General features: G+C 45.6%; 1 protein-coding gene across 1 annotated transcript; it reads left to right on the plus strand.

Moving 5' to 3' along the window:
• Positions 1-15,137: 15,137 nt before the first annotated feature.
• Positions 15,138-16,175, plus strand: LOC128323245 (mas-related G-protein coupled receptor member H-like). The gene has a single exon (XM_053245974.1). It carries the CDS (start codon positions 15,138-15,140, stop codon positions 16,173-16,175), a length of 1,038 nt encoding a protein of 345 aa, XP_053101949.1.
• The last annotated feature ends 203 nt before the right edge of the window (positions 16,176-16,378 follow it).

A 16,378-nucleotide genomic window follows, 5' to 3' on the forward strand; every position in this document is an offset into this window, starting at 1 on the left:
TGGCCCAGAAGGGGCTTCTCGGTGAAAACCTGTGGTTCCAATTCACCAAAAATCAGTGGAGTGACACATAACCTTGGGGATAGGGTTGTGGCCAAACTGGTTCAGTGCCTCAGGGAAGTGCTGAACAGGCTTGGGCACCCGCATACAATCCATTTTGGCAGGGCAGGGAATGGTACCTTTATAAACCAGCTAAGCAGGTCCTTACCTGCTCCTCCACCACACCACCCTTTTTTCAGGCATGGCACTCACATTCCAAAGGCAGCACACATCAGCTACAGTGCTCCCAGCAGCCTGCATGGGGTGCTATCACATACATGGCCACCATGTGAGGATTCCCCTTTACAAGTTTATGTATGTACTTATTTATTTATTTATTTAAAATACTTCAATACCACGCAAAACTTGTGTCTCTGAGTGGTTTACAAATAAGAACATAAGAACATTAGAATAGCCCTGCTGGATCAGGTCCAAGGCCCATCTAGTCCAACATCCTGTTTTACATAGTGGCCATCAGATGCCGCTGGAAGCCACAGGCAGGAGTTGAGGGAATACCCTCTCTCCTGCTGTTAATCCCCTGCAAATGGTACTCAGAGGCATCCTGCCTTTGAGGCTGGAGAAGGCCTCTAGCCCTCCGAATAATAGCCGTTGAGAGACCTCTCCTCCATGAAGTCATCCAAACCCCTCTTAAAGCCATCTAGGTAGTTGGCCATCAACACATCTTGTGGCAAAGAATTCCACAAGCCGATTATATGTTGTGTGAAAAAGTAGTTCCATTTGTTGGTCCTAAATTTCCTGGCAACCAAATTCATGGGATGACCCCTGGTTCTAGTTTATATGAGAGGGGAAAGAATTTCTCTCTATCCACTGTCTCCACACCATGCATGATTTTATAAACCTCTATCATGTCTCCCCACAGTTGTCTTTTTTCTAAACTAAAAAAAGCCCCAGGTGCTGTAGCCCTGCCTCATAAGAAAGGTGCTCTAAGCCCCTGATTATCTCATTTTGCACCTTTTCCAGTTCTACAATGTCCTTTTTTAGATGTGGTGACCAGAATTGTACGCAGTACTCCAAGTGTGGCTGCACCATAGTTTTGTCTAAGGACATTATAATATTAGCAGTTTTAGTTTCAATCCCCTTCCTAATGATCCCTAGCATGGAATTGGCCTTTTTCACAGCTGCCGCACATTGAGTCGACACTTTCAACGAGCTGTCCACCACGACCCCAAGATCCCTCTCCTGGTCAGTCACCGGCAGCTCAGATCCCATCAGCGTATACTTGAAGCTGGGGTTTTTTGTCCCAATGTGCATCACTTTACACTTGCCAACATTGACCTGCATCTGTCATATTGTTGCCCACTCACCCAGTTTGGAGAGAACCTTTTGGAGCTGCTCACAATCCATTTTGGATTTCACTACCCAAAAGAGTTTGGTTTCATCTGCAAATTTGGCCACCTCGCTCCTTACCCCTGCTTCTAGATCATTTATTAATAAATTAAAAGGCACCGGTCCCAGTACAGCTCCCTGGGGGACCCCACTTCTGACTTCCCTCCATTGTGAAAACTCTCCATTTATCCCTAGCCTCTGTTTCCTGTCTTTTAACCAGTTAGCAATCCACACATGGACTTGTCCCCTTATCCCATGACTGCTAAGTTTCCTCAGGAGTCTTTGATGAGGAACTTTGTCAAAAGCTTTTTGGAAGTCCAGGTATACTATGTCATAAAATCATTTAAAACATCAAATCAACAAGTAAAGGGGGATTTCCTTTCCAAAGGGTGGGGGAGTTAAGAAATATGTACTTACTTTCTCTGTGGTGGAGATGGAGGTGGTGGTGGGGTGCCGGCTCCTCTAAATCCTACGCCGGCCTCCAAAGAGCATTCCATCTCCACCATCCCTGATGCTGCCACAGGGAAGGTAAGTACCCTTCGTACTGCATCCCTGCCCTGAGGATAGGGAATTCTCCTTTACTTCTAAAGGGGAATTAATGCCAGATTCCCCTTTACAAGCAGATCCCCCTAAATGATTTGTTCCAATTCTATTTGAACTGGTGCCAGTCCGGTTCAAGCTCGGACAAGCACCCCCTTTGGCAGGGGTACTCCAGTTCAAACTTGGATCAGTCAAATCAGGCTGAGTCTATTTGAACCACAGTTCAAATCTAACTACAGCTCAAATCCAACTGGTTTGCATATCCCTAAAGCAGAGTATTCCAGCTGGGTTGTTACCATCTTTTTATGTGAGGAGAAGAGCTGGAACCTTAACCAAAGCAAATTGCCCCTGTGTTACAGAGAAGAACTGAATCTACACAGTAAGAAAGAACACTTCATTTGACAAAGCTTCCTCCAGGCCATGTGGCATTTCCTTGGAACTGGCTGCAGCACAAAATCAGAGTAGGCACCAGAGTGACTCTGTCTTCTGCTGTTATGGGTAAGTAATAAGAAGTTCTTGCTCAGACTCTCTTTGGGAAATTTGTGGGGTTGAAGGCCTGCTTTTTACAAACTAGTAGATTGTGGGAGTCTGTGCTTTATCTCTACTGAGGGGTGCGGGAGGCTGGGAGTGAGAGAGGTATTCTTGATCTCTCCTCATTTGGGAGTCTATGTTTCCTCTTCTCCCATTGTTCTCCATGGGTGTTAAGGTTGGAGAAGACTTGTGAGAGCAATCCTTCCCTCCCTTTTGGCTCTTGTTCATTTAGGGTGGGCTATAAAAATCTCTACTTAAAAGTAGGGATGTGGACAAAACCAGATTTCGTGGTTTGGTTCAAGTTAGAACCTAGCTTGAACCAGGTCCCCCCAGTTCGAGTACCAGTTCGGTATTGGTTCAGATTACTGACCCGTGGTTCAGTTTGAACTCAAACCATGTTCAAATCAGTTTTACAAGGTTCTGCCATGGGAATAATGGTGATTTGAACCACCCCATAATTCCCTGTGGGCAGCACCTAGGGACACCAAAATGGGTTGAGTGGTAGGGTCTCATGGGTGCCCTTTACAAGTAAAGGGAGGTTCCTGATCCTAAGGGTAGGGGTGAAGTGAGAAAAAGGGTACTTACCTTTTCTGTGATGGTGAAGACGGTGGAGATTGTGGGTGTGGGGGCTGTGTGGATTCTCTGTTTGTAGTGGTTTCTTCATAGGGAATAGTTTGGTTCACTATGAAGAAGTTATTACAAACCAAGAAACCACAATACATTAAAATTCCTTAAAGTCCACCCCTTTGCCCAATTGCGTTGGGTGGTATGTGGTACCCCTGGGGCCCTAGCACTCAACCTGTTTTGGTGTCCATAGGAGATACCCGTTAGGGATGTGCACGAGCTGGTCCGGAGGCCATTTTAGAGTCCTCCAAACCAGTTTGGAATTGGGCCGGGCTGGTGGTCCAGCACTGGGAGTGAGGGTCTAGCTTTAAGGGTGTGTGTGGGGTCATAGTACTTACCCCTTCCGCCGTTCTCCCCTCTCTGGCACTCGACTTTTAAGCAAAGCTTTAGGGGCAGCAGCATTCCTCCCTGCCGCCCCTGGCCCTGTTGATGCCCGGAAAAAGAGGAAGTTGCCGGCACGCAGCAGGGGGAGCTTGGTCTTGAGAAAGACCAGTTGCTCCACTAAACGATCATCCAATGGCAAGTGATGGGCTGTCACCTCACCCCCCAGCCATGGAAAACATTCTCACTCTGGACACTGGTTGGGGGGCATGAGCGGAGGCATCCAGCAACCACCAGCCAGACTTGGTGATGCACTGTCCCAAACCAGGTGCACTACATCTCCGGGTCCTCATCCACCAGCTCCTGTAGGTACTGCCGAACACTCTGCTCAGCAAAGCTACAGGGACTGGGTGGCACCTCCTGAAACCCTAGCAAAATGCCAAGGCACCCCCATTTGAACCTATGGGTGGAACAAACGGATGGAACTGCTGGCCACATTGGCGCTGCCAGGGCTTCCATGCTGCTGGCCTGGGAAGAGGAGGACAGGACCTACTACTGCTGCTGGCCGTAAAATGTGCAGCTGGAGTCCCAGAGGCCAGGGGCTACAGGACTGGCACTCGCTCACAGGCGGGGGGAGGGCAGATGGGGTCCAAACAACAGTAATAAAACACTGATTTGAAATAAATTGAAAAAGACAAAGGCAATTTATTTTAAAAATGGGAAAATATGAGACAGAGGGCGGGGGGAGCCTCTCTCTGTTTCAGAGTAGTCTGGCCCAGTCAGTGCAGTTTTTAAAAAAGAAAAAAGAAAAACTGGGCAGGCAACGGGAGCCAGGCAAAGCCGCACTCTTTCCTCTGCTTCAAAAATAAAAGCAGACAGCCTGGGGGCGGGGAATATGTTTTAAATGGGATCCTCATGCAATTAGGTGTCCTGTGTACCCTTCTAAACAGTAGCATCAACCCAGTGATTTATTTCCTAGTTGGGAGGAGACAGAAGAAAGGTTGCCCCAGGGTGTCCATGAAAATTGCACTCCAGAGGGTGTTCAAAGATGAGGAAGATGGTGTGGAAGGGTAGAATGCCACAGCTGAAGCTGAAGCCTGGTTAGGATGCCCCCCAAGGACATGAACACTGGGCATGGGCATGTGCTTTTTTAATTTTTTAAATAATTTTTTTTAAGAGTCTTATTATGCAGGTAACCACAATTGGGTTGGGCATGTGCTTTGCCACATAAACAGACTCCTTTTTTCTTAAAAGCCCCTTTCCAAATTACACAACATCAATAAATAATGTTTTGAGAGCAATGAGAGAAGATGGCAGCAACCAGATGGAATCTGGGGGGATTCTGAGGGGACTCTGGCAGGGGTAGTATGTTCTGTACCACAATCCCAGAAACATGCCCCAAAGATGTTTCATCCTGCAACCCTTTACCCAGAAGTTGCTGGACTATAGCTCCTTTCATGTGCTTTGAATCTGTGGATGATTGGCGCTATAGTCCAACAAGATCTGGGAATCCCAATTTTTTGAACCCCTGGCCCAGATGATACAAGAGCTGAAATGAATGGGATTCAGAAAATATTCTCGAGAAGGTTTTCAATCTGGTGAATATTTCCTGGATGTGTTAAGTTCAGAAAGTCATTAACATTTAGTTGGGCGATCATCACGATCAACAAAAATCGGATTTTTGTTGACCATAAGACCCACCGGGATCGCAGCTGAGCCCGGTGGTTCTTGAGCGGGTAACCCGCTCAAGAACCTCTGCTAAAAAGCAGGTTTGCGGAGTGAGCGCTCCAGTAGACCTGCTTTTTCAGATCGTGAGTAGCCGCGGTGCGGCTTTGCGCCATGGCTATTCGCGAGTAGACCCCCGACCGGGAGGTGAAAAGCCGCCTCCCAGCTCCAGGAGTCTCCCCAATATGCCCTGTGCACTCACACAGGGCATACTGGGGCTTGCGGGGGCTGCACGGCCCCCGCTCCCCCTACCCCCCGCCGGCTCCATCACGGAGCTGGCCATCGTGTGGTCGGCCGATTCGGCCTCCCTGGGCTCCCTCCCCGCTTGTGAGTGGGGAGAGTGGGCTTAGACCGCTCTTCCCGCTCACTGCCCCAAACCAGGTCTCACTGATCATGAGACCCAGTCCAGTATCCAACAACTGTGTGTTAAGAACATAAGAACAGCCCTGCTGGATCCGGCCCAAGGCCCATCTAGTCCAGAATCCTGATTCACACAGTGGCCCACCAGATGCTGCTGGAAGCCTACAGGCAGGATTTGAGGACATGCCCTCTCTCCTGCTGTTACTCCTCTGCAACTGTTTATTCTGAGATGTGTTATTTGATTGAAATGAAGCCATCAATAAGGACAACTTTTAGCAGCTGGCATGTTGTATCAGCTCTCTGCTGCAGTTTCAATTTGGGTGTGGCTGTTCAATTTTTATTCTTGCTCTCTTCTAGTAATCAGGATAATTCCGGTTTTAAAATCCCTTATTCTGATTATGAAAAGTATTGTTTAAGCTGCCATTCTGAGATTGGCTCCACCTCCTTGGGCCACCATTTTGTCTCTGATGGTGCCTCTTCAGGTTCCTGTTTCATGTTGGTAACCGCAAAGGTCTGCCCCCCAAAAGTAGCTCCTGGAAGCCTTAGGTCTGCCCATGCAGTTCTAAGGTGCAACATCAGTCAAAGAAGCCATTTTTCTTCTCTCTAGTATTCATCCAATAGTGTATCTATCTACATTGAATATCAAATTATAGCTTTCTAGGTGACCTCAAGCCATGGCCAGAACAACTGCTACCCCAACCAGCTGTTTCAATATTGCTTTTGTGGAACTATTACAATCCTTGCCTTTTTTGTATTGAAAGTGACACCAAATGGGTATACTTCTATTTGCATGTATGAGTTACAATAAAAAACATGGGGAATGTCTACTAATGGAGTGGCAGAAGTTATTGCAAATGTGCCACACCAAACAAAGAGTAGAGTTTGTCTGCAACTATGGCTCCCTTTCTAGGAACACCAGTTCTCAGCTTCAGAAATACACACTTGATATAAGTCAGCTGTCTCACTGGGGCCTGGTAAGGGAAATGGTATTCTTATGGACCACAGCCCCTCCGCCCCTCCCCCGCCCACTTCCCCATATCTGCTCCACAACAGAATAACCTGGAGGGAGAAGCTGAGCCCACACTGGACCACTCGCCTCCCCCAATCAGGTCTCAGTTATACATCCGAGGTCAGGTCCCTCATCCACCATCAAATCGTGGACAATTTTGGTCTTATTATGTACTGACCTGGCATTGCAGAGGAACAAGACTGGACTCTGTGGGTAATTGGAGCTGTTCCCCAAGATCTGAGAGTTGACAAAGCAGTTGGAAGTGCAAACAGTTACTAAATTACTGATTTCCCTTCCCTGGTAACAGCCAGCTGCTCTACCAGCACCAATTTTTCTATTCCCCACCACTACAGTAATAGCTGCCCCAGAACTGCTGGGCACACCCCAGCACCATCCCACTCAAGAGATCCCAAACACATACCTGCAAAAGGCCTGGCACAACCCAACCCCCAAGCCCTCAGTCCCACCCTCGAAGGCCACGAGGGATCTTGAGCCAAACAGCCTGGCCCTCACCCTCATTAACCTCTGAAGTGACTCCCCCAAAGGGGCGACCCTTCGGTGGTGGTTCTGCCGCCACAGGCAGTGTTCCTATAAAGCCCAAAGCTGAGCAGGTGACCCGAGGAACTGCTGAGTCACACAGGAGGTGGTCTCAATACTGCCCACAATACCCACAGATATTACCCCAAGGCAGCAGCCCCACAGGGGAAGCAGGAGCAGGCAGGCAATAGCAGAAGGAGCCCCCAGAACCATTTGGTCTCTCACCCCAGGCAGCACTGGGTGGGAAGCAGATGGACTCTCCCTCTCCTCTGCTGGGCTTCTAATTTCAAGATTCTTTGGCCACAGAGTTGCGACACATGTGGAACAGATCTTGTTAAACTGCAGCCTGGGTGTTCTAGGAAGATGGAGGGCTTCCTCTGCCCAGAAGCTGAAGGCTGTGATCCTCTGTGTCATCATTCCCGGCTTCAAAGATTAACCACAGCTTTGTCTACCCGAGGTTTCATGCTATGTCTCAATGGGGCCTCAGAAGAACACCACATGGGTCAGAGATCCCACTATGCTGCTACTCTGTGTCACAGTCTCTTCTCAACTAGCCCCGGGATTTTTAAGTTTAATCGCTGCCACCAAGTAGACCTCTAGGCTTTCTCTGATGGATTCTTCTGACAACAGCCTTCCAACTTTCATTGTACTAAAAATTAAGTTGTGTAGTATAGGCTTTAGGCATGGGATGGAGAAAACAGGCAAAGGCTCCAGATTCTTTAAATAAAAGCAAGAGTTTTTGCTCTGAAAACAGTTCAATTTAAGTTCCTTTGGAAAATTTAGTTCCAAAGCAGCAAACAAATGAGCACAAGGAAGAAATAACGTGATCAAAAAATGCATCCAGACTGCTTTGCCTTAACACTGGGCTGTAACTTCAGATCCCTTATCCAGAGTCTTCTGCAATCACCTCTGCTTCTCCAGAAAACCTGGCTTGTCCCTTGTTTAGACTGAGGTCCTGTGCTTTCTTCTCAGTTCTGGGCTTTCAATCCCAGAATGCTGGTTAGTGATTCATGTCTCCAGAGAAACTGTCTCTTTCCTAGCGACTTTTCAGCCCTTATTCTCAGCAACTCTTTCACTTCTTGCCCACTCCAGCTGCACAACTCTTTCCAGATCTGGTGTCCACTTGATCTTCACTCTGACTCCTCATGACTCTGACTTAAACTGAACTGAAACTCAGCTGAAGGCAGCTTCCTTATACACCCCTTTCTCCTCCAATACCCACCCCCACAAACCATCCAATCAATGCAACTTAAGTTCCCTCCATTTTGTAAAACATACCCAATAAAACATAGCCCTCTCATCCCTTCAAAATCAAACCAGCACATTTCATCTGCCTCCAAACCCAAACTATAGCACAGGAGCCGTGAACTTTTGACCCGTGCACAGAACACACTGAATAAATGAGGCAACTGCAACATAAAATCTTATAGTTCTTCCACCAAGTCCTCTTTATTATTACACAGAGATAAAATACCAGATGTTACAAATTAAAACAAATCCTTACATACAAAAATGAGGTGGCTTAGGTCTTGTTCCTTCACAGCTTGTAAGAAAAGCAAGAGGCATGGAGGTGATACAGGCCAAAGGAGTACTTAATCTTCCCAGCAGGCTCAGGAGCAATGCTTGGTCATTTCTGGCCCCTATAAAGCTCTCTCCTTGCCATACACGTCCCTCTCTGTGAATGTCAGCCACAACTCCCAGAGTTCAGTCTCTGTCATTCAGTCTCCGTTTCTGGAGATCCCCAGTGGCCAGCAGTAGAGGAAGGGAGCAGACAAAGTCCCTCCACTTTGCACCAAGAATGTTGGTCATGGTAATATTCCATATGAATGATTGTATTGTGTGTGTGTGTGTGATTATTGCATTAGATGCCTTGAGAAAGAAATCAAAATGGCATGAATCTCATTTCTGTTGGTTTGGGTGCTGCTGAGTAATGGTCTGCCTTTCCTTATCTGTTGCACAGGAACTAATCTCAAAAACTCTTGATCACTTCTTCTGAAGTACACTGATAAAGAATATAATCTTATCATGATGTAGTAGGCCAACTGACTAAGAAATGAGGTGGATCAAGAGGAGCAAGTGGGTTTCCCTCTATATAATCCATCAGTGCAGTTAGAAAGACATCTGTTTCCCTCAAGCCTTGAGAGTACCACGTTCTCTCTTCAAGGGCTCTCATCACTTGCCATTCCAGAAGAGGATCCTGGCCATGACAATTTCCCCCTCAGCATGCCTGCAAACTGCTGATCCCTCCTAATTCACAGGCTCATGAAACTGGTAAGTTACGTGTTTTCAAGAACGGAGATGTGGTTGCTCAGTGACAGATCATATATCTTGCCTGTAGAAAGTTCCTTATGTGGTCGCTTAGTAGATCCAGCTAAAAGAATCCTCAGTGATAAGGCTGGGAGAGGCTGAGTAGCAGATCTTTTAGACTAACTTTTTCTTAATGTAAAGCAAAGCTTAGATTGTGATCACTGTCATTCTCTCGGGGATTTCTTATTGACTGGAATTCCCCCTAACAGTGGCTGACATCCAGCCTAAGCAACACAATAGTGCTATACAGGCACTATGCTACGGAGGAAATTGGTTAAGACTATTTGACTATTTTTAAAAAACATCTGAAGACCCGTCTCTTCACCCAAGCCTTTTCAGCTTTTTAAATTTGTAGGTTTTAATTTTATGCTGTTTTTAAATTGTTAAACTGTTTTAACCTTTTATATGTGTTTTAATTGTTTTTATGTCATTGTTAACCGACCAGAGATGAAAGTTTGGGTGGTATACAAGTTAAATAAATAAATAAATAAATAAATAAATAAATAAATAAATAAGGAAGGCATACTGTGGATTGATGATTAAGAGTGATGCTTCAAGTTGCAAAGCAGGCATTAATTTATGTATCTCTGTTGATTAATTAAACACCAGAATTCCCTAGTCCCCGACAATAGTCTGATCAAATGAGCCATCTTAAACAAACAAACTCTATCCATTCTCTTCAATTTTTACACATCTTTGCAGAAAAAAATTGTGTGCAGTGATACATTTTCCTCCTACTTCCCCCCACCCTTTGCTGTTACCTGCATGGCTGCTGTTGAAATGCAGAGCATAACCCTCAGTTTATTGACATATGGCATGAGGAGCTGATGACTGCATTAAGAATCTTCTTGAATATATGGCATTTAAGAAGTTGTTAGGTGAGGTCTATAGTATTAACTGAGACTTTTTTCTTATTAGTAATTAAAGAAATATTTTTCATTACATGATTGCATTCATAGTATTAGATATCTGTAAACTTCACGATAATTTATACCACCTCCAAAACATAGGATAATATTTTGCTTTCATTCTTTCCAGTGAATCCATTAATCCTGACATAGGTCTCTTCCTTCATGTGCCTTCTCCAATTGGGAGGCTGGTGGCCAGCAAAAGCCATAAATTGCGGTCCCTAGAATCGAGGGTGATATCTTCTGTGTCCATTTCTAGTTATTCTTTCAGGTCATCCATCCATCCTGTCCTCCTTCTTGCCCTTGTGGAATGATATCACAAAGGTAGATAAGAAAGGCTTCTAACACATAATAGTATATTTTATTATATGGTGCTCCTAGACATAGGAACATAGGAAGCTGCCATATACTGAGTCAGACAATTGGTCTATCTAGCTCAGTATTGTCTTCACAGACTGGCAGCGGCTTCTCTAAGGTTGAAGGCAGAAGTGTCTCTCAGCCCTATCTTGGAGAAGCCAAGGAGAGAACTTGAAACCTAAAGCAGCTCCATCCCCTGAGGGGAATATCTTAGAGTGCTCACACTTCTAGTCTCCCATTCATATGCAACCAGGGCACACCCTGCTTAGCTAAGGGGACAAGTCATGCTTGCTACCACAAAATACTGAATGGCAAGTAGGGGGTGTAAAGTTGGACATATGCAAAAAGATAGGGAGGCCTTTAGTGTGCCATAACTACAGTAAATTGGCAAAAATAAGTCTGTGTTCCCATAAGTTTCATTTTTTGAAACACCGGTTAGGAGCTATGTGCACAAAACCGGTTTTGCCGACTGGATTGATTGTGTGCCTGGTTGAGCTGGACCCAGTTCAAGTTCAAATGGAGCCGTTCGACCGGCTCAGAGATCGACTCCCCCCCTTTCTCCCCTTCTTCTCTTGCCTTGGTTGTTGTTTTAATTTATGTAAACCGCCTCGAGTCTAAGGAAGTCAGGTGATCAATAAATTGGCTAAATAAATAAATACTGGTAAAGGGGGATCTGCTGAAGATTCAGTAAATGGGCCGGGCGAGGGGCTTGTCTAAGTATAGAGCGGGTGGGAAGAGAGTAAGAAACTACGTACAAGTGCCAGTAGTGGTGACTATGGGGGGGAGGGCTCCTCCCACCCCCAGGTGCCTCTCCCACAGTTGGCTGGGCCAGCAGCAAGCCAGTTTGGGCTTTGTTCAGCCAGGTTAAGGCCTCTGTGTATGCATGGAGGCATGCACGCGCCTGCCACTGCTGCCGCAACCACCGCCACTGGAAATTGTAAGTACTTTCTTACTCCCTTCCTGCTTGCTCTACCCTAAGGTGAGCCCCACCCCCTGCCCCTTTACTGATAAACCAGATTCTCCTTTACCAGTAGAGCTTTGGATTTTTATGTTTTTGTGCTTAGAAAGAATTCCTCACTCTCCCTTCTAGCCATTAAGGGATGAAAAGTTGTAAAGTGCTGACTCTGCCTGTTCCTGCAATGGGGAAATAAAAAAATTAATATAAAATCAAATGAAAGTCTTTTCTTTGAGAACTTGGGACTACATTCAAGGGGCAGATTTCAAAGTCCTAGGGACAGCCATTAAAAAACTGTAAAGTGGCCTGCAGAAAAGTAAGGATTGTACCTTTGGTATGGTATCCCTCAGGGCTCCATATTGTCTCCGATGCTGTTTAACATCTACATGAAACAGATGGGAGAAATCATCAAGTGATTTGGTGTAGGGTGTTATCAGTATGCTGCTGGAATCTCTGCCAGATTCCCCTTTACAAGTTGAACCCCCAAACTGATTTGTCCCAGTTCTATTTGAACTGGGGCCAGTCAAGTTCAGGCTCAGACAAGCACCCCCTTTGGGGAGGGCAGTCCAATTCGAACTTGGACCAATCAAACCAGGCTGGTTCTATTTGAACCGCAGTTGAAATCAAACTGTTCAAATCAAACTGGTTTGCATATCCCTAAAGCAGAGTATTCCAGCTGGGTTGTTATCATCTTTTTATGTGAGGAGAAGAGCTGGAACCTCAACCAAAGCCAATTGTCCCCCTTTTTACAGAAAAGAACTGGGTCTACACAGTAAGAAAGAACACTTCATTTGACAAAGCCTCCTCCAGGCCGTGTGGCATTTCCCTGGAACTGGCTGCAGCACAGAATCAGAGTAGGCACCAGTGTGATCAGTATTTAACATCAGTCCTCCGCTGTTATGAGTAAGTAATACGAAGTTCTTGCTCAGACTCTCTTTGGGAAATTTGCAGGGTCGAAGGCCTGTTTTTTTCAAACTAGTAGATGGTGGGAGTCTATGCTTTATCTCTACTGAGGTGTACACCTAGGGACACTGAAATGGGTTAGGTGGTAGGGTCTCATGGGTGCCCTTTACAAGTAAATGGGTGTTCCTGATCCTAAGGGTGGGGGTGAGGTGAGAAAAAGGGTACTTACCTTTCCTGTGGGGATGGAGATGGTGGAGATGGTGGGGGCTGTGTGGATTCTGTTTGAAGTGATTTCTTCATAGGGAATAGTGTGGTTCCCTATGAAGAAGTAGTTACAAACCAAGAAACCATAATATATTAAAATTCCTTAAATTTCACCCATTTACCCAATTGCTTTGAGGGTTGGGTGGTAGGTGGTACCCCTGGAGCCCTAGCACTCAACCTGTTTTGGTGTCCATGGGAGCTACCTGTGGGTTATCATGGGCTGCTTTGAATCCCCATTTTTCCTTATGGCAGAAAGTTAAAAACAGCAACAGTAATCTAAATCTAACCTTGCCAAACACAGAAACAAGTTAAAAATGGCTTAAAACAAACAAACAAAAAAAACAAAACCCACCATCCAATTTCCCTAGTGCCTTGTGGGTTGGGTGGTAGGCAGCACCCATGGTGCCCACGGCTACCGAATCCACTTTGGAGTAACTAGGCACTACCCAAACTACAAACCCTAACCAAGACCAAGAAACCACAAACCTAACTACTCACTACAAATCAAGACTTAGACTACAACAAACTATGGACACAAACTACAAAAAAGCAAGTATTCGAAACACAGAGAGAGCTGAAAGAAGTTTAAAATAATGTACCTACTAAGAAGTCGTCTTCTTTTTTTCTGTTTGTGTATGCAAAAATAATTCTGCCTCAGACTGGAAAGGCCACCACAGCTTTGCTGAGAGCCTGCAAGGCTGACAGACATGTGGTGGCCCCAGATCTTTGACTCACCATTGGCGGTGAGTGCGGGTATGAATGTGCATGCCAACAAAGAAGCAGCAGCTATTTGCAACATTTTACAAACATTACCTATTTACTATACATACCTGCTCCTAGTGTGTGTGCTCTGCAACGGCCCACTAGTGTTTCTAGGAAGGGTCGCCAGTTCATCAGAATCATGGGTGCTGCCAGTGGGGTGTGTGCATACATGTTTGCATGTATCCACAGCACTAATGTCAGACTGTGACACAGCTGGTTTGGCCAAGGTGAGGGTGGGGTGATGTTTCAGGTGGGTGAGTGTGAGCATGAGTCACTCACTCACCCTCCACTTCCAGCTCAGGGTAGGGTATCCCAGCAGGGGGAACTTGGCCTTGAAAAAGACCAGTTGCTCCACCATGCCAGCATCCAACCGCAAGTGATGGGATGTCACCACATCCCTAGCCATGGAAAACACTCTCACTCTGAATACTGGTTGAGGGGCATGAGAGGTTGTATCCGGCAACCACTGCTGAGTCCAGCCAGACTTGGTGATGCACTGCCCAAAACCAGATACACTCCATCTCCGGAACACTCTGATCAGCAAAACTACAGGGCCTGGGTGGCACCTCCTGAAACCATGGCAAAGTGCCAAGGCACCTGGCTATGGACCAATGGGTGCAACAAATGGGTGGAACTGCTGGCCGCATTGGCACTGCCAGGGATTCCATGCTGCTGGACTGAGAAGAGGAGGGGGAGGACCTCCCACTGCTGCTGGCTATAAAATGTGCAGCTGGAGTCCCAGAGGCCAGGGACTGCAGGACTGACACTCGCTCACAGGTGGGAGGAGAGCACATGAGGTCCAGCAGGGGGCAGATGGGGTCCAAACAACAGAAATAAAACAATGATTCAAAATACATTGAAAAAGACAAAGGCGTTTTTTTAAAAAAATGAGAAAAATGAGGCAGAGAGAAGAAAGCCTCTCTCTGCCTCAGACTTGTCAGGCGCAGTCAGTGCTGTTTTTAGAAAAGGAAAAGGAAAACAGGGCAGGCAACAGAAGCCAGGCGAGGCTGAAGTCTCTCCTCTGCTTCAAAAATAAAAGCAGACAGCCTGGGGGCGGGGAATATAAAATAAAATTTTAATAATAATAATAATTTTAATAACCTGTGCATGCACCTGCCTCTTTCCATGTCTGCTAGCAGCTGCTTGTGCTGCTTCCCTGTGTATGCTCTCCTGTGCCACTTGCCTGTGCATGTCCACCTGCACCTGCCTGCACTCACCCACCTATACTGATTCCTGGAGGCAATATGCAAGGGGACAGGAAGACAGAATGAGCAATATACCCCTCTGTTGCATGTTTACCGGAATGGCTATATGGAGTCATCGCACAAGGACTTGACCCCAGCCTAAGTTCCATCTGTTAAAGATTGGAAGCACTTCATATTGATTCGTTGGGCTATAAGATGACAATCTAAGATCACATTAGAGAACCATAAGCTGTTGACCAAATTTCTCCAGCATAGCTTAAAGTTGTTTTAGTATTCTTCCTATTTCCAGTCACCATCCATGGTAAACTGAAGTTCTTGGAACTGATTAAACAACTACATATGGAGCTATTCCATGGCAATATTTGCTCCATCATGTCTAGGATTTAATGTACCCTCATTTATCTTGCTCCATACATGACACAAAGTATTTCCTCTACCTAACAGGTATGCATGTGATCAAAGAAGGACTCTCGGAAAGCACCATAAGGAACTCGGAACAATTGAGTGGAACTAATATTTCAATTGAAGTCTTCTCTTATTCTGATAACATAATGCAATTTATATTGACAAATTCTGTGACAATGAACATTATGAAGGTCTTCGTTCTCATCATATGCCTTTTGGGATTAGTGGGGAATGGAATGGTCATCTGGCTTCTTGGCTTCCGTATTAAGAGAAATTCTTTCACCACCTATATCCTTAACCTGGCCATAGCTGATTCAGGGGTCCTCATTTCTCTATTTATTCTTACTATGTTTTCAATTGTACTATTTATTTCATATTTCACAGTATATAGGTTCGCTATATTTCTATATATGCCTTCATTTTATTCTTTAGTTTTTGAACTGTTTTTTTTCATGTATTCTAGTGGTCAATTTCTACTTGCAGCCATCAGCATTGACAGATGTGTGGCTATCCTCCTCCCACTGTGGCATCGATGCCACAAGCCACCACGTTTATCTGCCATTGTGTGTGCTGTAATATGGATTATCTCCTTCCTGCTCTCTGTTATTCACTTCACTTGTTTAATTACTGGGAAACTTGTAAGTGTTGCCATTTTATTACGCCTTCTGGTGAATGCTTTCTTTGTCACTCCACTCATGGTTGTCTCCACACTGACCCTGTTCATCAAAGTCTGCTGTAAATCACAGCAGCGTCGACGTGGAAAGCTGGTCACCGTCATCTTGCTTACGCTTCTCTTCTTCCTCATCTTTGCTTTCCCTCTGAATGCTGTGCTTATCAGCACATATGCTGATGTTTTAAATGGGATCCTCATGCAACTAGGTATCTTTTGTACCGTTCTAAACAGTAGCATCAACCCAGTGATTTATTTCCTAGTTGGGAGGAGACAGAAGAAAGGTCGCCCCAGGGTGTCCATGGAAATTGCACTCCAGAGGGTGTTCAAGGATGACGAAGATTGTGTCGAAGAGCAGAATGCCACAGCTGAGGCCGAAGTCGAGTTATCATGCCCCTTAAGGACATGAAAGTGGATTGGGCATGGGCCACCTTCTATTATTTTTAAGAGTCTTATTATCCAGGTAACTATAATTGGGCTGGGCATGTGCTTTGCCACGTAAACAGACTCCTTTTTTCTTAAAAGCCCCTTTCCAAATTATACAACATCAATAAATGGTGTTTTGAGAGCAAGGAGAGAAAATGGCAGCAACCAGATGGAATCTGAGGGGAG

Source organism: Hemicordylus capensis, chromosome 4, assembly GCF_027244095.1.
Source record: "Hemicordylus capensis ecotype Gifberg chromosome 4, rHemCap1.1.pri, whole genome shotgun sequence".
In the NCBI taxonomy this organism is placed as follows: domain Eukaryota; kingdom Metazoa; phylum Chordata; class Lepidosauria; order Squamata; family Cordylidae; genus Hemicordylus; species Hemicordylus capensis.

Coding starts and splice junctions, on each gene's coding strand:
- LOC128323245 (XM_053245974.1), top strand. CDS start 15,138: ATGCATGTGATCAAAGAAGGACTCTCGGAAAGCACCATAAGGAACTCG.